The sequence below is a fragment of the Oncorhynchus nerka genome, linkage group LG10 (genome assembly GCF_034236695.1).
Source record: "Oncorhynchus nerka isolate Pitt River linkage group LG10, Oner_Uvic_2.0, whole genome shotgun sequence".
In the NCBI taxonomy this organism is placed as follows: Eukaryota; Metazoa; Chordata; class Actinopteri; order Salmoniformes; family Salmonidae; genus Oncorhynchus; species Oncorhynchus nerka.
The window spans coordinates 44,400,559-44,422,643 of record NC_088405.1 but is presented as its reverse complement, the minus strand read 5'-3'; the positions used below and the strand labels follow the sequence as shown (position 1 = coordinate 44,422,643).

At 45.2% G+C, this 22,085-nt stretch overlaps 1 protein-coding gene across 1 annotated transcript in view; it reads right to left on the bottom strand.

The window, feature by feature from the left end:
- The window catches only part of LOC115135375 (fibroblast growth factor receptor 2-like), a 121,110-nt gene that overhangs the window by 60,151 nt on the left and 38,874 nt on the right, over positions 1–22,085 (bottom strand). The window contains 4 exon segments of the mRNA XM_029670017.2: positions 6,779–6,917; positions 7,370–7,560; positions 10,923–11,046; positions 21,590–21,759. Of these exon segments, the coding sequence (XP_029525877.2) occupies positions 6,779–6,917; positions 7,370–7,560; positions 10,923–11,046; positions 21,590–21,759 (624 nt within the window).

Below are 22,085 nucleotides of genomic sequence, written 5' to 3'. Positions count from 1 at the left end.
ATGAGCAAAATTATGTATTTAATCCATTTTAGAATAAGGCTGTAAAAAAATGTGTAAGAAGTCAATGGGTCTGAATACATTCAGAATGCACTGTAAATGTAAAAAATAATGTTTTAACCATATATATATATTTCCTGACCTTTCTTTTATCTCTGATATAGGAGAGGCAAATATTGAAAATACTATTTTGGTATTTTGAGTCCTGTTTAGTGCAGAATTAGATACGTTCTCTTTTGGTGCAGTTTCCTCTCTCTAAAGCTTCTAAACACTATTATGATGTTTTGAATCCTGTCTAGGGTCTTGATGTTTTACTTTATTTTCTGTATTTAATCGTTTGCCATTTTATACCGTTTTGGAAGGCAATGTAAAGCAGTGTTCAAACGAACAACACTAACTGGAGGTTAAACTGCAAAAATGGAGGATTCTGCACATGCCTTTTCAATTGACAATCACGAATGTGTGACTGGGTGCTGTCCTCTTTGAATGACGGTTTTGATATCCGTTCATGATCCATTACACCTCATGGCACGAGTTTAATATGCTTTTCCTTCTTCAAACATGCATACAACATTGTGTGAAAATAATAAAATCAAACCTTTTTGAATTACCCACAATCCTCTAAAAGCAGAGTCACATGGCATGATAGGAAATGCAAGGTTATTAAAACCAGACTTCCAATGAGTTAAACCACTCAATTTTCTCTCTCGTTGGTTATCCTCATGAAAAAGCATTCCACATGAAGCTGAATGGGAGAATGCCAAGAGTGTGCAAAGCTGTCATCAAGGCCTTTGAAGAACGGCTACTTTGAAGAATCTCAAATATTAAATATATTTTGATTTGTTTAACACTTTTTGCTTACTACATGATTCCATATGTGTTATTTCAAAGTTGTGATGTATTCACTATTATTACACAATGTAGAAAATAGTGAAAATAAAGATAAAAACCCTTGAATGAGTAGGTGTTCTAAAACTTTTGACCGGTAGTGAAAGAGACACAGACACACACGAACTCGCGCCGACACAAAGAGACACATAGACATTTAAACACACACACCCACTCGCGCAGACACAGGGAGACACGCAGACATTTAAACACACACACGCAGCCACACACACTATATCAAATACATTGAATACATTGAATGGGGAAAAAAATGATATTCAAGAAAGTAAGTATTGAGGCTGTGGCTTTTTTTTTCTTTTGTATTATCTCAAGGAGAAATAATAAAAAGGAAATAAATGATTAGACCCAGGAAAGAAGCCATGAGGGAATTGGCAGACAATATCATTAAGACAGACAGACACCCTGCTTTTATAAAACCATGCAGTCCGAGCCAAAATTTCCCAACTTTCCCCGAGAACCAGAAGAGAGAAAGAGATACGATGTGAAAAAGAGAAAGAAATGAGGGAGGATGGGGAGGAGAGAGAGACAAAACCCCTCGAGTAAGGAGATACAGTGCATTCATAAAGTATTCAGACCCCTTGAATTGTCCCACACTTTTTCCACAATTATTTCGACCTCATGGCTTAGTTTTTGTTCTGACGTGCACTGTCAACTGTGGGACCTTATATAGACAGGTGTGTGCCTTTTCAAATCATGTCCAATCAATTGAATTTACCACAGCTGGACTCCAATTAAGTTTAAAATACATCTCAAGGATGATCAATGGAAACAGGATGTACCGGAGCTCAATTTCGAGTCTCATATCAAAGGGTCTGAATACCTCTGTTTTTAATTTTTAATATAATTGCTGAAACTTTTAAAAACCCGTTTTCTCTTCGTCATTATCGGGCATTGTGTGTAGATTGATGAGGGAAAAAAATATGTGATACATTTTAGAATTGCTGTCACGTAACAAAATGTGAAAAAGGTTGAGGGGTGTGAATACTTTCCGAATGCACTGTATATATATATATTATATATTTAAAAAAAATATATTTTCCTTTATTATTTTCCCCTAACCCTACCATCCCTCCCCTAATTGGAATAAACTAATGAACAACAACCCTTAGGCTTCTACTTTCAACTTATACATAGTATATACATTTTACAGTAGTTATCGTTTGTTTAATTTTGTCCCATCCTTCAGCTCCACTCAACACCTCCCATCTATCTCTGAACACCTTCCAGTTTTGATTTATATTTTCCATTATATTTTTAACTCTGTTGTGATGTTTCACAAAAGTTCTGAACCTTTCTATTCTCATAGATTCTACTGACTGTAAATTAAAGACAAAATTGTTTGCTAAGAGTATTATTATATTATTGCTCGACTGACCATAGCCGTGTTTGAATACCCATACTAACATTCTGTATACTACATACTTAATGAGTATATACTTCACACTATGTCCTATAACTGGCTTCCAGTTGAAGCTCGCATCCGCTACAAGACCATGGTGCTTGCCTACGGAGCTGTGAGGGGAACGGCACCTCAGTACCTCCAGGCTCTGATCAGGCCCTACACCCAAACAAGGGCACTGCGTTCATCCACCTCTGGCCTGCTCGCCTCCCTACCACTGAGGAAGTACAGTTCCCGCTCAGCCCAGTCAAAACTGTTCGCTGCTCTGGCCCCCCAATGGTGGAACAAACTCCCTCACGACGCCAGGACAGCAGAGTCAATCACCACCTTCCGGAGACACCTGAAACCCCACCTCTTTAAGGAACACCTAGGATAGGATAAAGTAATCCTTCTCACCCCCCCCCCCCTCCCCCTTAAAAGACCTAGATGCACTATTGTAAAGTGGCTGTTCCACTGGATGTCATAAGGTGAACGCACCAATTTGTAAGTCGCTCTGGATAAGAGCGTCTGCTAAATGACTTAAATGTAATGTAAATGTATTAGTTCAATTTAGTATACTGTAAACAAACGGTATCCTTTCAGTTGAGCGTTCTAGCGCTTGTCTACCAGAATTTTATGCTGTTGCTATTCAACTTCTTACTATCTTGTTAGCATAACATATTACTAGCTATACATTTTACGACTTCGGGTGTGTTGGTAAATTCAATCTGGAGTGCCAGAGTGCACTCACAGTGTGCTCTGGGCGTTAGTAAGTTCAGAGCATTTTACTCTCGGAGCTTTCAGAGCATGCACTGGATGCTAGTCAAGCACCCAAGCTAATTGGCAAACATTGGCTAGCTACTTCCAGACACAAATGAGAGAACACCTCACTCTTACCATTTTACTCGCCCTAGCAGAGCTTGTTAAGCTCTTTTCGTGTTATCCAGAGCATTGTTGACTGTAACTGTGCTGCTGGCAACAACTGAATTATGCTTTTTTTGCCAACTTTGACTGACACCGGACATATTCAACAGATGAAGAGCGTTAGTAAATTATTCAGTTATTCTGCGCTCTGGCACACTCAGACGAGTGCTCTGGAATCGGAGTAGATAGCCAGAAGGAATTTACAAACGCACACAAATTAACAATGTCCATTGAGAATGCACATCAAGTCAATAAACATTGGGTAGTTAGTTAGATAGCATCTAGTTAATATACTGGCAAGTTCGATGTATTAGTTAAGTAGCTAGTTACGTTACGTAGCTAGCTAACATACCAGTACATACTGCTGAAATTATATGCTATGCAGTTCGTAAGGCTAGCGTAGCCAACATAATGTGTAAAGTAACTTATTTGAAAAGTCATCATTTTATTACATTGCTAAACATTTTCTTAACATTTGTCATAATTAGTTAAAACTTCTTCAAGATCGGTGGGTCCCCTGCGGGACGTTGAGCTAACTTAGGCTAATGCGATTAGCATGAGGTTGTAAGTAACAACAACATTTTCCAGGACATAAACATTTCTGATATTGGCAGAAAGCTTAAATTCTTGTTAATCTAACTGCACTGTCCAATTTACAGTAGCTATTACAGTGAAATAATACCACGCTATTGTTTGAGGAGAGTGCACAATTTTGAACATGAAAAGTTATTAATAAACAAATTAGGCACATTTGGGCAGTCTTCATACTAAATTTTGAACAGAAATGCAATGGTTCCTTCGATCAGTGTAAAACTTTGCACATACACTGCGGCCATCAAAATCTAAATTGCACCTGGGCTGGAATTAATACATTATGGCCTTTCTCTTGTAATCTGAATAAAGGGAAAAATAACATTCTTGAACATGGGGTGAGACATTCTTACTAATCTACGAGAGAACCAGTTCAGATTTAAGTATAACTTTTGTATGACTGAAGCCTTTAGTGAGAGGTCTAATGATTTTATATTAAATTAGTTCTGCCCCCGAATTAATATTCATATAAATAGGCCAGTTTAATTTTGTTTGGCTTCCGTTCCAAATAAAATGGAATATTTTTGCTCATATAATTAAAAAATAATTTGCCAGGTGTAGGCAATGCCATACGCAAATTAGTAAATTGAGATATGACTAAAGTCTAAAATGACTAAAATCAGGTTGATTTTTCCACAAATAGACATATCATATCTATTTTTGACAACTTTCTATTAAAATGTATTGTAGCGAGATAATTTATTTAGTTTGGGATGTGAACACAGAGTATATTGCACTTCACCGTCAGACCATTTTATTGGTAACCTACACAGTAATGTAAAAGTTATGTTTTTTTGTGATCCAATACGTAATATAGTAGTACACTTATCATAATTTGGTTGTAATCCAGTGAGTTTAGAAAAGTATCTGGAAAAAGTCAAGGGGTCTGAATACTTTCTCGAATGCACTGTACTTGAGCCATTCGGGGAAGTCGTCTTCCGCTCTGGAGTTATAATAAGCCTTGAGCAAATGTCCCTCTATTAGGCCCCTAGCTATCAAAACGTTGCCAATCAAGATAACAGAATACATATTCCTGCTCTAGTATAGAGCCTTTTCCAGTCCACGACACACTGACGTCACGTATAGATGTGTGCGACTCTTGGCAGCAGTAAGAAAGACATCACCATCTGCGCCCATTAAACATAACCTTGACTTGCGATGATGACATAAACATTATATTACGCAGGCCATTCATACGAGCCTTAAAATCCAATTGTAATCAAAAAGTAGTGTGAAATGTACTCATAAGCAACATGTAAATAAGAACTCCCCCTTGTTCTGCCAACAACTTGCGCGCATCGCCCTCTGTGCAGCAATGTTAAACACAGAAAGGGGTCTATTTACACGGAGTTATATGTTGAGTTGTTGACTGTGTAAGCTCATCATAGTAATCTGATATTTACAGTTTTATTTTATATTTTTTTTCTCTCCAATTTTGTGGCATCCAATTGGTAGTTACAGTCTTGTCCCATCGCCGCAACTCCCGTACGGACTCAGGAGAGACGAAAGTCGAGAGCCGTGCGTCCCCTGAAACACAACCCAGCCAAGCCATAATGCATCTTGACACAATGCCCGCTTAACCCAGAAGCTAGCCTTACAATATGTTGGAAGAAACACCGTACACCTGGCGACCGTGTCAGCGTGCATGTGCCCGGCACGCCACAGAAGTCACTAGAGTGCAGGATCTTTAGTGGCACAGCTAGCACTGTGATGCAATGCCTTAGACCTCTGCGCCCCTCGGGAGCCCTATGATATTTTGTTATTTCGTTGAGTTAGGTTGTTTTCACTCCAGAGGGACTTTTCACTTCTCTGTTCGTCTTCCCATAGAAATGATCGAAATAACTTTATTGACTGAACATTGAACCATTAGTGGACAACATTGACAGAGAAAGGGGGGAAAGGGAGCGCAGTATAGTTGAGTGTATATACCTGGAAGCACCGTCAACCAAGCAGTGTGATAGGAGATCCCAATAGAATTGCCCGCCAAGCACGTATACTCCCCAGCATCCTCGTAAGTGACATTGGGGAGGTAGAGGACTTCAATCTCCTTGTCCGTGGTGTTAACACCTGCGGTCTGGGAGAGGGAGAGGAGGAAGGGTGGAGGACGATGAAAAGGAGGAAAGGAAGAGAAAGGAAGGGGGGGTTGGAGAATGGGACAGGAGGGGTGGAAGAAGAAGGAGGAAGACAAAGGGAGGGGGATGCAGGAAAAGAAGGGAAGATGAAGGATTAGAGTAGAGGATGGATATTTGAGGATAGAGGGGGTTGAAATGGAAGAAGGTAAGATAAAGGGAAAGGAGTCGGAGTAAGAATAGAGGGGAGGGAAGAAGAGAGCAGGAGGAAGCATATGTAACAATTAAATCCACAACACCAGGAGAGAGGAGAAGCTGGATGGCGTCCATCGCTGGGAGGAGAACTGGTGACCCATATATAGAGATAGAGTAGATGGGAGGAGCTTTCAAAACAAACAAGAAGAACACCTCGTACCACAGGGAAAAATAGGAAACACAATACACAAAAAAACTGTTAAAAAAATCCCTTCACCCACAACACCAGAGCCCAATAGTAAGTCCACACCAGGCCTGTGTATGCATAGTGCACACAACCACAGAAGGAGAATATATGGAGATCACCCCACTGCAGCACCCAACACTAGCCTGTACAATGACACATCCCACCTTTCAACTGAGAGAGCGAGAGCGAGCGAGAGAGATGAGGCACGTGATGGACATGGCAGGTTAGTGCATGGGCGTGCAGGTCCAGTGGGCATTTCCATGGCTGTACAGTCACAGTCAGACACAGCACAGTAGAGCAGCTGGGAGTAAAACAGTAGAACACTGGGAGAGAGTAGGTCAGTCCACAACCCAGCAGGAACCAAGACCAGCACACCACCAAACCACACTGAACCGGGTCAGTAACAGGCCCAAAGAGACCATAAGGGAGGGGGTCAACAGAGGTCAAGGGTCAGGCGTCAGTGGTTACCTGGGATGACGGTCAGCCAGCCCGACTGGTTGACCGCCCCTATATAATTGGAGACTTTACAGGTATACTCTCCGGCATCCTCCTCGGTCACGTTGGTGAGCGTGAGCACCTCCACGTCCGAGCTATTGATGCCCGAGCGCTGGAGTGTGTGAGCCACACATACAAAAACACGCATGTGCACACACACACACACGGCAGCAAGGGGATAAAACACAGAAAAGCCTGTTAACTGTCACATCTGCAATCTAAGTGCAGGGAGAGGAGAGTAAAGGAGCCGCCACCCAGACAGGAACACAGCTAGAGTGCTCCAGTAGTATAGTATAGAAGGACAATTAGTATTTATTACTCTTCGTAAAGGGGGAAAATTTTGTTTTCTTTCAGTTTCACTCTCTTATAGGAAGAGAAATTGGACACTATAACAAAAAGCTTTTACAAATGGCAAAAAGGTAACCTGAAAACATAATCATTATTAGCCTACACTTTGAAGAAAAAAAAATATTTATAGGAATATGTCACAGGAAGGAGGAGCCAGCAATTTTCACCGCTCAAGTCAGAACAGCCAATGAGGGGCCATGGAGGGCTGGAAAGTACCTTTAGGACGCGGACGTAGGAGTGTCCGTCTGGGCCAGTGCGACTACCATTCTTCTGGATGTGCTGCAGCCACTGAATGTGGGGCTGAGCGTCGCTGTACACCTTACACACGAAGCGTGCGTCTTCCCCCACTTGCACACTGGTGTTGGCTGGCAGCCCTGCTTGGAGAATGGGCCGATGGGGGGACCGTTCTAAGATGGACAGAGAAAAGGGGAAGATGTGATATGATGAGTTATGTTAGTTTGTGCATTGAGACTTCTCCATGGCCATTTCAAACTCCAACCTTGCTCTGTACACCCTTAAGGAATAGACAGGTTCGTATTACTAATGTCAATGACAGTCAACTGATCAACTAAGCTCGATCACCACTGGGTACCTTGAGACTAAGCATTAAGACACAGACACAGCACAGAATACTAGCCAAAAGCCTGATGCAAAGGCTTGGGACAGTATGGTAAAAAAAACTGTTCTTACTATATGCTTGTGTTTTTTAAGTTTTGAGGCTGTGAAGGGGGCCTGGTCTGGATGTTAAGGGGAACAGTGGACATGTGTGAATATTCCACAACCGGGAGACAAGCAGAGTCATGACAAGAGAACTGCCTGTCTCTTATCACCACACCACTTAGATCATTCACACAAAACAAAGAGGAGTTATCTCTACTGATAAGGACTAAACACACCTGTAGTAGGAGTTGAATCTAAAAACTCACTTCAGTCACTTTCTGAGCAGATGCTATTTCAAAATGCATTTTATTGCAAAATGTTGGCAACTTTGGCAACAATTTGAAGTACTGTAAGTAAACATTAGCAGACACTGTGCCCTGGTAAGGGTTAAATTATACAGCCACGCTCCGACTCAAATATGCACCAGTCTTGGAGAAACACCTTCATTTTCCTTCACTAAAAACGATCTGCATTTTGCAAGCAAACATTTGGCCTGCAAATCCAAACAGAGCAAGACCTGCCAAACAATGCCCCCTTTCACACCCTACCACTGCCTCCCCTTCACTACCCTGCACAACAACCCCCCCACCCAGGGCACTGGATGGGTTAAAGAAGGAGGGCTTTTAGGTGGGGAGAGGTGACAGAGAAAGGAGAGGAGGGGGAAGGGGTGGGAAAATAATAAGAGTGAATAAATGGAGCTTAACAGATGGAGATTGAAAAGAGAAAGCGAGAGGGGTGAAGAGAATGAATAAGAAAAGGAAGGTAGAGAGAATACCCACTGGGCACACACTGGTTGAATCAACGTTGTTTCCACGTCATTTCAATGAAATTGAACCAACGTGGAATAGATATTGAATTGACGTCTGTGCCCAGTGGCTACTTCCATGTCTGTCTGTCTGTCTGTCTGTCTGTCTGTCTGTCTGTCTGTCTGTCTGTCTGTCTGTCTGTCTGTCTGTCTGTCTGTCTGTCTGTCTGGGGTTTGCCAATAGTCCTCTGCTCTCTGTCTGTCAGTCAGTAGGCCAAAGTGCTACTCTCGCTCTCTCTGTCAGATCAGATGATTCCCACCCCTCCCTTGTCTCTATCTCTTTTTCCCTCCTCCCTACGCATTCCTTTGGCTTAGCGTGCTTATTGTCCCCGCCCCTCCTCCTTCCATCCCTCTCGCTCACATGCACACCTCTCTCAGTCTGTCAATCACTCTCTCTCTGTCTCTCACACACACCAACACACATATTAACATGGAGAGAATGAGGTACCCTACACCACAAACAGATGCAAACACCTTACTCCCTCTCTGTGCCCACTTCTCCCTTTACACACAAACTACTCAGGAGCATGATAGCTAGCAAGCTGTCCAATACAATATATTTCTCTACAGCTAGTCAAGACAACACAAAATTATATTTATTTGATTTTCCTGCAGTCAAATGACCAAATCACCCTCTAGGGGCCTCATGGGTGGAACATTATTAACATTTTTCATAATTTCACAAACATTCTTATTTTTAAACCACCGAAAATCCAGTGTTTTTATGTCAAACTGTTTTGTTATACTTCAGTCTTCTATGATGTATATAAAGTGTAATATTGGGATGCAAACTCAAAATTGAATACATTTCAACTCTATATCTGACATGGAACAGGTGTCTTTTTCTGAAGACTATAGCCATATGTGTGAGGTGTATACTTTTGTTTCAAAATAGATTTGTTTAAGACTACCAAGAAACACTCTGCGTGAACCTGATTCAGCCCACTGCAGTAAAAGGTTAACAACCGTCAAACATCAGTCAGTAAATCATAATAATTATTTCGACTGCTAATTAAAATAAGTAAATCTTCACACATTCAAATACACAAACACACATAAATCTACAATCCATCTAGTTGTGCCACAGCTTATGCTCACAAAACCTTTTAGAGAATTCTTAGATCCTCTTTTAGTGTGTTACAGAAAAAAGCGTTGTTAAATGAAAGGTGTTGGGGGTAGAGGGCTAAAAGAAGACTCGCTTCGGTCAAGTCCTGTGGAGCCTGACCGGGTTCATTATGTAGTCGTGGTGGCTGCTTAGCGCTGCTACGTTGGAATTATAGCCAGTCTGCTCTCGGACCACACTGTGGCTCTAGTGCTTCTGTGAAACGTACAGTATGTTCGTGACTTGAGTGTTTCTGTGAAATATACGCTTGTTTGCATGTATAGTATGTGTCGGGTGTAGGTCTCTCCATAACTGCATGGATAGCATGGTGACTATGACACACACACACACACACACACACACACACACACACACACACACACACACACACACACACACACACACTCGCTTGCTCCAAAGGTCAGCGTAAAGGGGTTGAGTGAGTTGGGTTTGAACTTGCTGTGCCCCCTTGTAATACTGATAACCGATTGGTTCTGTTTTCCCCCAGAGAGAAGCACAGCAGCATGCCACTCCCACTGTCCCTCTCCAGCTCCTCTGACGGTCACATCCCTGGTCCTTATGTCCACTTGACAGTTGCCCCGAACCGTACTGTCTTGGCTTGGATATTGCCTTTCCGGTAAAAAAGAAAGTTCCAGTAAATGTGGTTGATTCGTAACCAGGAAATCCCAGTTTAGTTCGACTTGGTTTGGTGTGAATCAGGCTATTGTGACCAAGGAGCAATGACCAGGGCCCTGCCTACATACAGTACATGCATCAGTACTGCCCTTAGAAACAGACCTGGCACACCTGGGTAGCATTCCTTCTCTGCACCTGCATAGAGTATAGTAGCGTGCACCTGGGGGATCAAACAGCCAGCATTAACCCCCCCCCATCAGAACCCCTAATGCTGGCCCAAACAGATAACGTTTAGGTAGGGGTGGCAGGTAGTCTTGAGGTTAGCTCATTTGGCCAGTAACCAAAAGGTTCGAATCCCAGAGCCAACTGGATGAAAAATATAGCTGACCCTGGCTCTGATATAGCTGACCCTGGCTCTGATATAGCTGACCCTGGCTCTGATATAGCTGACCCTGGCTCTGACACCAACTCCCCACGGGTGTCTTGCAGATAATATTATTAACCCCCAATCCCTCCATCCCCTCATCCCTACCTCCATCCCAGGGCAAGCCCAGTACAGTACTCACCCACTACATCCAGGGTGTAGGTGTGATTGATGGCACCGTATGCGTTCTCCACCAGGCAAGTGTAGTTGCCCTTGTCTGACGGCACCACACTCTCCATAATCAGGGTCCAGTGCTGGTGACGCACCTGAGAGGGAAAACAATGCATGGGATGGAAGGATGCAGACCAAAATAGACAATTGTAGAGTACTATATAAGATTGAGAGTGAGTGAGGAGGCACGGTGAGTGACGGGCGGTCAGGTCTGTTCTCACTAGTGCATCAGGGTGAAAAACAATATTACGGGTGGTGAAAGACTGATCCAAAGGTGAGCTACTACACCTTACCAAGGAAGTTCACTGTTTTGCTTGGACTGTGGAATGGAAAGCTCCTAAAGCTACCACTTACCCTTCTACTTCTTAGAACAGTGGTTCCCAAATGTTTTACTCTAGCCCCCCTCCCATCATTTTCACTCGCGGCCCCGTACCCGCCTCGTCTATTTCTATGGGCACAAGCACTGTCGATGACACAAACTGTTCACACCCCTCTTGTTGGCGGAGAGGACATTGAGCAGATCTAAAAGCTTATTTCCTACAATTCTATACATTTTGCCATGTCTTATGTGTGTTCATGTGATATCTGAGTGACAAACAATACAACAAAATCAATGGGCTAAAAAACTTGATCTAACTTGGGCTAGTTGATAATTCCATATCCAAAAAGTTATAAATAGCACTCTAAGGTATGCAATGACTGACGAGAGGAGAACTGATTATACACTACCCAATTTCGAAATTCTACTATTACAATTTTCAAAAGAAAGTTGAAGGCCCGACTGAGTCCCCCCCCCCCATTAAAAAAAAAAAAAACCTTGGTAAAGGTTTTATAATAAGTTTGGGAACGACTGCCTTAGAAAACACCAAAGATTCCAAATATTTGACTTTTTACTACTTATAGAAAATCAAACAGTCGTTACACTGCACTGTACATTCTGTTTTGTATATTAAGGCACTTGTTTTCTCCGTTAACAATCAACTGGTACTGTATAAGCCCACATGTGGTCATTTGGTCATTGTGGCTGTGGCCTGCACTGGTGACTACACACAGACAAGCAAGGATCTCAGCCCCGTTCACTGACCATGGTCCTCTATTGTAGCAGGGGCCAGTCAAGTGTGATGTGTATGTGTGTTTACTGAAGTGTCACTGAAGACACTATGTAGTGGGGACAGGGAGTTCTGCTGAATACTGTATTAACAAGTGGTGTTCCACGGTATACCAACTCTCCCCCCCCCTCAAGAATTTACTAGAATCTTTGTTACATTCGGTACTTCTGTCACGTGATTGAGAGGATCAAGTCTGTCTATTGGCACAGCCCCTTTATAGTATGAAGAGCAAAGTGCCTGCTCCACTTACTCGTTCAGTGTTAGAGCTGTCTGAACTGCATTGTTAGCTCCCCACTGATGCTGCACAGACGTAGAAGTTAACAGACTTCAATAATGCAACACAGCACGTAGAAATGTTCTAACTGTTCGTTACTGTTTGCAAAACAATTTCCATACAGGCTAGAACACTTTTACAACGCAAGACAATACTAGTAGCTTCCAGCTTTGTAGGCTAACTTTCTTCGCTAGCTTCAAATCAAATCACATAAAATTGTATTTGTCACATGCGCCGAATACAACAAACTTTACTGTGAAATGTTTACTTACAACCCCCCCCCCCCCAAAGAGACAATATAAATGAATAAAAGGAAATAGTAACACAATAAAATAACAGTGATGAGGCTATATACAAGATATACCAGTACCGAGTCAGGGGCACAAGGTAGTTGAGGTAATATGTACAGTACATGTACCTAGGGGTAAAAGTGACTAGGCAATCAGGATAGGATGCCAAGCAGTTGCCATACCAAGCGGTGATGCAGCCAGTCAAGTTGCTCTCAATGGTGCAGCTGTAGAATGGGATGATGGTGTTGATGTGAGCCATGACCAGCCTTTCAAAGCATGGCTACAGATGTGAGTTCTATGGGGCAATAGTCATTTAGACTGGTTACGTTGGTGTTCTTGGGCACAGGGACTATGGAGGTCTGCTTGAAACAAGTAGGTATTACAGACTGGGTCAGGGAGAGGTTGAAAATGTCAGTGAAGACACTTGCCAGCTGGTCAGTGCATGCTCTGAGTACGAGGCCTGGCAATTCATCAAGCCCTGCGGCCTTGCGAATGTTAACCTGTTTAAAGGTCTTTATTGGCTACAGAGAGCGCATTCACCTGTATTGTAAATAGACATAGGATACATCTTGTTTTACTCAGTTTATCAATAGAGATTTACCATTCAAATAAGTGATTACCATTATGTTGTTTTGTAGCTGATAAAAACAAAGTCAAATTGATTGTATAATTGATTAATGAATGCATACATGGCTGGATCTGTCACGAGTCCGACCGAGGGTGTTTCCCCTTCCCGGGCGGGTGGCGCTCGGCGGTCGTCATCACCGGCCTATTAGCTGCCACTGATTGTTTTTCCTCCCCCTCCTTGTATGTTTAGTGGTAGCACCTGTTCATGTCTAATTAGTTTGTCTTTATTAGACAGCCGGCCCGCCTGGTTGTTGTGCGGGATTATTTCATTGTAAACCTTCGGCTCTGTTGTAAGAGGTATGTGCTTAGTCGTGATTTTTTCCATTGTACTTTTTCCCCTGTGTTTGGGAACATTACTTTTGTGAGCACCCTGTGTTGCGTTGGTGCTAGTAAAAGACGCACAGCATTAAACTCTGTCTCCTGCATTTGACTCCACACCCACGACACCCGGAGCATTACAGAATCCCGCACCGCTGATTTATGGAGTCAGCAGGAGCAGCAGCCAACCCTCTCCCATCGATGGAGGAACGGGTTCTCCACCACACCACCGTCCTCCATCGGATCGGATCCGGCGATGGATCAAGTGATGGAGAGAATGGACAGATGGGAGAGGAGTGGTCTCCTCTCTCCACCTTCGGCACCCACGGTTCCGGACTCCCCATCTCCCGACTCCAGCACCCTCCGTCTGACGCTACCGAGGCTTATGATGGAGCGGCGGGTTGCCAGGGGTTTCTGCTTCAGCTGGAGCTATACCTGGCCACCATCAGACCCACTCCCTCAGGAGCAGAGAGGGTGAGTGTCCTCATCTCCTGCCTCACGGGTCGTGCTCTGGAGTGGGCGGACGCAGTCTGGAATGGCCCAGACTCAGTGCGGGAGCACTACACAGAGTTTTCCTGCCGCTTCCGTGCCGTGTTTGATCACCCTCTAGACGGCCGAGCGGTGGGAGAACGACTATTTCATCTCAGGCAGGAGAAGAGGAGCGCCCAGGATTACGCGCTGGAGTTCCGGACCTTGGCAGCCGGATCTGGGTGGAACGACAGGGCCCTTATGGACCACTACAGGTGTAGTCTCCGAGAGGACGTCCGCCGGGAGTTAGCGTGTCGGGACACCACTCTGTCACTGGATCAGCTGATCGACATGTCCATTCGACTGGATAATCTGCTGGCTGCCCGCGGGCGTTCAGAGAGGGTTCTGTGCGTTCCACCACCCAGCCCCTCCGCTCCCATTCCCATGGAGTTGGGAGGGGCTACGCCGAGGGGTACCGGAGGAGGTGGCCTTCCCTGCACCAACTGTGGTCGGAGAGGGCACACGTCTGATCGGTGCTGGGGGGTCCGTCTGGGAGTAGAGATGGCAGGCGGAACGCTTCTCGGTCACCCCAGGTGAGTCAGCATCAAACTCACCCAGAACCCCTTGTTGGCTATATGTTTGTCTTAATCTCTTTCCTTCACTTTTTTCCCTCTTCCCAGCATAGGGCGCTAGTCGATTCAGGCGCAGCTGGGAACTTTATGGATCGCGGACTCGCCCTTAAGTTAGGGGTTCCGCAGGTGCCGATAGATTCTCCTTTCCCCGTGCACTCCCTAGATAGCCGGCCATTAGGGTCAGGGATGGTCGGGGAGACCACGGTCCCACTGGACATGGTGACGCAGGGGAATCATAGGGAGCGTATCAGTTTTTTTTATTATTGATTCGCCTGCGTTTCCAGTGGTACTGGGGACTCCCTGGCTGGCCCGGCACAATCCTAAAATTTCGTGGAGACAGGGGGTTCTCCAGGGGTGGTCAGAGGAGTGTTCTGGAAGGTGTTTGGGAGTTTCCATCGGTGCCAAGTCGGTGGAGAGTCCAGACCAGGGTTCCACGGTGTGCATTCCCCCCGAGTATGCCGATTTGGCAATCGCTTTCAGTAAAGTGAAAGCGACTAAATTACCACCTTATCGACCGGGAAGGGATTGTACGATAGATCTCCAGGTGGACGCTGCGCTTCCCAAGAGTCACGTGTACCCGTTGTCCCAGGAGGAAACGTTGGCAATGGAGACATATGTCACGGAATCGCTGGGACAGGGGTACATTCGGCCCTCCATTTCACCCGTCTCCTCGAGTTTCTTTTTTGTGAGGAAAAAGGAGGGAGGTTTGCGTCCGTGTATCGATTATAGAGATCTAAACGCCATCACAGTGGGGTATAGTTACCTTCTACCTCTCATCGCTACGGCGGTGGAATCGTTCCACGGAGCGCAGTTCTTCACAAAACTGGATCTCAGGAGCGCGTATAGTCTGGTGCGTATTCGGGAAGGGAGACGAGTGGAAAACCGCATTTAGTACTACATCCGGCCACTATGAGTACCTCGTCATGCCGTATGGGTTAAAGAATGCTCCAGCCGTTTTCCAATCCTTTGTAGACGAGATTCTCAGGGACCTGTGCGGGCAGGGAGTGGTTGTTTATATCGATGACATTCTGATCTACTCGGCCACTCACACCGCGCATGTGTCTCTGGTGCGTAAGGTGCTTGGTAGACTGCTGGAGCATGACCTATACGTCAAGGCTGAGAAATGCGTGTTCTCTAAACGAGCCGTCTCTTTTCTGGGATATCGCATTTCCACCTCGGGGGTGGTGATGGAGGGTGACCGCATTAGGGCCGTGCGTAATTGGCCGACCCCAACCACGGTAAAGGAGGTGCAGCGGTTTTTGGGTTTTGCCAACTACTACTGGAGGTTTATCCGGGGTTTTGGCCAGATAGCGGCTCCCATTACCTCACTGCTGAAGGGGGGCCCGGTGCGGTTGCAGTGGTCAGCAGAGGCGGACAGAGCATTCAACAAGTTGAAGGCGCTGTTCACTGATGCGCCCGTGTTGGCGCATCCGGACCCCTCTCTAGCATTCATAGTGGAGGTGGACGCGTCCGAGGCTGGGGTGGGTGCCGTGCTATCACAGCGCTCGGGTACGCCACCAAAACTCCGCCCCTGCGCTTTCTTCTCAAGGAAGCTCAGCCCAGCGGAGCGTAACTATGATGTGGGGGACCGGGAGTTCCTAGCGGTGGTTAGAGCTCTGAAGGTGTGGAGACACTGGCTTGAGGGGGCTAAGCACCCTTTTCTCATCTGGACCGACCACCAGAATCTGGAGTATATTCGGGCAGCTAGGAGACTTAACCCACGTCAGGCAAGGTGGGCCATATTCTTCACCCGGTTCCAGTTTACTTTGTCTTATAGACCGGGCTCCCAGAACGTGAAGGCTGACGCACTGTCCCGCCTTTATGACACCGAGGATGGGTCCACCGAACCTACTCCCATCCTTCCCGCCTCAAAGCTGGTAGCCCCAGTGGTATGGGAGGTGGACTCGGACATCGAGCGGGCGTTACGGGCTGAACCCGCGCCTCCTCAGTGTCCAGCGGGGCGAAGGTACGTGCCGCTTGGTGTTCGGGACAAACTGATTCGGTGGGCTCATGTCCTACCCTCCTCGGGTCACCCTGGGGTGACGAGGACAGTGGGGAGCCTTCAGGGGAGGTATTGGTGGCCTACGTTGGTTAAGGACGTTAAGGGTTATGTCTCCTCTTGCTCAGTGTGCGCTCAGAGTAAGGCTCCTAGGCACCTTCCTAGAGGGAAGCTACAACCCCTCCCGTTCCACAGCGGCCATGGTCACATCTGTCCATAGATTTCCTGACCGATCTCCCGCTGTCTCAGGGGAACACCGCGGTTCTAGTGATTGTGGATCGGTTTTCTAAGTCCTGCCGTCTCCTCCCGTTGCCCGGTATCCCTACAGCCCTGCAGACTGCGGAGGCATTATTTACCCATGTCTTTCGGCACTACGGGGTGCCGGAGGACATCGTTTCTGATCGGGGCCCCCAATTCACGTCTCGGGTATGGAGAGCGTTCATGGAACGCTTGGGAGTCTCTGTCAGCCTGACCTCCGGTTATCACCCCGAGAGTAATGGGCAGGTGGAGAGAATGAACCAGGAGGTGGGTAGGTTTCTGCGGTCGTATTGCCAGGATCGGCCAGGGGAGTGGGCACGATACATTCCTTGGGCTGAAATGGCTCAGAACTCACTACGCCACTCCTCTACTAACGTGTCCCCTTTTCAGTGTGTGTTGGGGTACCAGCCGATCCTGGCACCATGGCATCCGAGCCAGACCGAGGCTCCTGCGGTGGAGGAATGGGTACAGCGCTCCAAGGAGACCTGGAGGGCCGTCCAGGAATCTCTACGACAAGCGAGTGGACGGCAGAAGAGGAGTGCTGACCGCCACCGCAGTGAGGCCCCCGTGTTTGTACCGGGGGACAGGGTCTGGCTCTCGACCCGAAACCTACCTCGCCGCTTGCCCTGCCGGAAGCTGGGTCCGCAGTGTGTAGGGCCCTTTAAAGTCCTGAGGAGAATAAACGAGGTGTGTTATCGATTACAACTCCCTTCCTATTATCGCATTAACCCCTCGTTTCATGTGTCTCTCCTCAGGCCGGTGGTAGCTGGTCCCCTGCAGGACAGTGAGGTACCGGAGGTCCCCCCCCCTGGACATCGAGGGGACCCCGGCGTACGATCCGGGCCATTCTGGACTCAAGACGCCGGGTGAGGGGCCTGCAGTACCTCGTGGACTGGGAGGGTGCGGTCCGGAGGAGAGGTGCTGGGTACCGGTGAGGGACATCTTGGACCCATCCATGTTGAGGGATTTCCATCGCCTCCATCCGGATCGCCCTGCACCTCGTCCTCCGGGCGACCTCGAGGCCGGTGTCGGCGCGCTGCGGGAGCCGCGCGTCAGAGGGGGGTACTGTCACGAGTCCGACCGAGGGTGTTTCCCCTTCCGGGCGGGTGGCGCTCGGCGGTCGTCATCACCGGCCTATTAGCTGCCACTGATTGTTTTTCCTCCCCCTCCTTGTATGTTTAGTGGTAGCACCTGTTCATGTCTAATTAGTTTGTCTTTATTAGACAGCCGGCCCGCCTGGTTGTTGTGCGGGATTATTTCATTGTAAACCTTCGGCTCTGTTGTAAGAGGTACGTGCTTAGTCGTGATTTTTTCCATTGTACTTTTTCCCCTGTGTTTGGGAACATTACTTTTGTGAGCACCCTGTGTTGCGTTGGTGCTAGTAAAAGACGCACAGCATTAAACTCTGTCTCCTGCATTTGACTCCACACCCACGACACCCGGAGCATTACAGGATCAAGTGCCATTCTTTGGCTAATACGCATTTTTTTTTTTTTGTGGTATCGTTTTGATATGAAGTATCGTGATGGTATCAAGTATTGTGATACTAAACCTGGTATCGGTATTAAAGTCATTCTGGTATCGTGACACCACTATTTACTAGAATTAAAGACAAGGGGAAACATATTAGCTAGCTTGTGGCTACATCAACATATTCTCAGGAAATTCCCATGAAGAGACGGCTGTGTTTTCTCGTAAACGATCACCCAATAACTACTTTGTTCCTTCCCTGTCACATCCAAGCACACTGGATAACTTACAAATGAATCTATCACTGTAAAGTGTGATGTGAGTTTTGATTCGATTTTGATCAAATGCAGTTCATTTAGGGCAATTAGAATTGGATGATTTCCCAATCTTATTCAGCTTAAGTATCTACATATATTTGAGGCTATTGTGAAGCTTGTAAAAAGTGACAGAGGGTTCTCTCTGACCCAAACACAAATGTTGAACTCCAACCCAAATAGTCTATGACAGATGGGAGGAATTCAGGTTTTTCAGACAAAATGTAGCTCTTAATATCCATTTAATGCTGAGAGGAAATAAAACATTACTGGCCAGGGCCCGGTTTCTCAAAAGTATCTTAAGGCAAAGTTCATCGTTAGAACCTTCGTAGGAGCATCATTAAATCTCCGAGCTGTTTCCAAAACCGTTGTTATTAACGCTGCACTTGAAAATGCTTGTCATCTAACGCCAGCCTCAGGCCACTTGTAGAGCAGCTAAGTGTGTCGTTAGATGCTTTTATTGCCCTCTCGTGTCACTTTATACACAGAATATCTCTACTAAACATAGAATCTCATGGTTTACCCATCTCTCTGTGACCGCTGACAACTTCAGAATAAAGTTGATTACAAATACAAAGTTTGCCAATGTCTTTGCAATTGATACAAACAAGCAACGTGTAAAAATATGCTTCAAATGACTGAATTAAAATATGACTGAATTAAAATATAAATACGGTAGGCTATAGGCCTATTTTAATCATATTGAAATACATTTAATGTTCAACAAACGCAGTTATATTTTGATACTGTCTGTAATTTGTCTCAATATATTTAATGGTGTAGCTTAACATGCACAATTTTTGGGGGGTAATAATTAGAATAAGCTGGTAATATCTCTCTAGGAGCTGATTCGTCATCAGAAGTGTGAAATATTTCTAATGTTTAGGTAAGATATAAATTGAGAAAGCTGATACAAGAACAGCACTAACTTTCTTCCGATCCTATCCGTATCGACACATGCTCCAACAACGCACTTAGCATGGTGTTTTGGGAATGCATGTTACATCTTTGGCCGTGGTGGGAAAGATGCATTGTTAAAACACTCGTAAGCCAAAGTTCCATTGCTGTCAGTAAACCGGGCCCAGTTTGACTTTCCCTGTTTCCCATTACATGTGGCCTCAGGTATTTTCAGGACAAATAAATCAACTCACTAACTGTTATCTTACAAGTACCACAGAGGCTGTAGTGAAATGATTATGAAAGTTTCTCTCCAGACTTCCTCTGTTGGAACAAAAAATGTCAATTTGGAATATATATATTTAAAAAAACGTGAAGTGCAATTGTATCAAGTCTCCTGGCCTTTTTTTAAAGACATTTTTAAAATATATTTAGAATATTGAATAGAAATAGAATAGATATAGATATAGAATTGAAAAATATTGAAATCAAAAGCCTTCAGGACTACATTTGCATGTACAGTTGAATCCTAGGTCACCTCTTGGGTGTGTTTAATGCTTGGGCGGTTTTCAGATTGTCATGCCTTCATACCGACCTTCTGCCATCCTGGGATATTCGGTAAGGCTCATGTCTCTCGTCGTTGTGTGCTTGTAAACAAACTGTGACTGGGAACTACCGGTAAGCTTCATAATGTAAAATAATGTGACAGGTGCAGATATTTACTTAAAAAGTAGATACAGGGCAATAAATACATCGCAGTGCTTGAGGCGTCACTACAGATCAAGGTTCGATCCCAGGCTGTCACAAACGGCCATGACAGGGAGTCCCATAGGGCGGCGCACAATTGGCCCAGTCCGGGTTAGGGGAGGGTTTGGCCGAGGGGGCTTTACTTGGCTCATCGCACTCTAGCGACTCCTTGTGGCGGACCGACGCTTTATTTAAACAAGTAAAATATAAAGTTTCAACAATATTGGCGGTATTGAAAAACCATCCCGTGGCTATTTCTGCAGATCTAAAATGCTTCTTATTATAATTTCTGTTCGGCATCAGACACATTTTTTGCTTCAGTTGCATTTCTCCAATTGGACGAGAACTCATGAATGGGCATTCTATCAGCAGACAGCACTCTGACTGATGTGTAGCTACTTTTCTCCGGTACTTTTCTCGGTGTAGCCAACTTTTCTCCGGTAAAATGCTAGATTAACTTCAAACAAAACATTAGGAACTGTCTTTACATTCTTTCTATGATAAATATGAAGGCCATGAGTTACACTTCTGTTGTCATCTGATGAAAATGAAGCTATTTTCTACCGAATGTGTCGCACTATAGTTGCATGCCCCTGCTCACTCTATTGAAGAAGATAACACTTGACTTTATATAAAACACGGGAAATGGTTTAAAACTGAGATTTCTTGAAGATCTGCATTCTGAAAATGCACATTTTGGAACTCTAACGTGAACCCTGATTGTACCAATTGTTGTTCTCTTAATTTGTGTCACTTTCTACTTGCTTACTGTCTATGTGACCTAAAGTTTTACTGTATGTTTGGGTTTTCTAATTGGGGGAGTTGAGAGACATTTAAAGCTGGGGGAGAGAGAGTGAGTAAAATGTCCCATCGAGAGCACACACACGGATGTCTGAGTCCAATTTCACACCAGCAACCCTGCCCTCCCCTCCTCTGTCTCCAGTGATGGTGTAGAGGGGATGGGTGATGTGATTAGCGGATTTTAAGAGCCAAACGGGAAGGGCAACAGTCTGCATCAAGATCAAGAAGCAGAAAATAGCATTGGAAGAGTAAATCCTTTCTAAACAACAGTTCACAAGCATTTCGCTACACCCGCAATAACATCTGCTGAACACGTGTAAATGACAAATAAAATTTGATTGATTGAAATGTAAACTCGAATTGAAACATTTAACAACATAGACTCATTCCAAGACACTAGTCGTGAGAAACTCCGCTGCAGGGTTCTCGCGTACCTTATACCCGCCCATGCGGTCCTCCTGTCGGAATGGTCGGCTGTTCTTCAGCCAGCGCATCTTAGGACGTGGGTTGCCCCCGGCAGCACAGCGGAACTTGACTGTGTTGGCAGCAGGCACAGCGTGCAGCCTCTTCTCCATCTTCTCCAACATCGTCCAATAGGGCGCCCCTAAAGAAAAGACACGACCAATCAAGTCATATTCTGTCCATTCTAAACCCAATAACAGAATTATAGCAAAACAGGAACATGTAACATATTATATTTGGTAAGTACCAGAAAGTATCCATTGGGGTGATATTCACACATACCTGGCCCCCTTCACAACACAGGGCTGTCTGGATAATACAACTCAGCCATTAATTCACAGGCTACAGCCCTAATGGCACCCTATTCCCTATAAATTGCACTAAATAGAGAATAGGGTTCCATTTGGGACATGGTATGTGTTACAGGATCAGCTTAAAAATTGCAGATAGATGGTGGCTACATCAAAG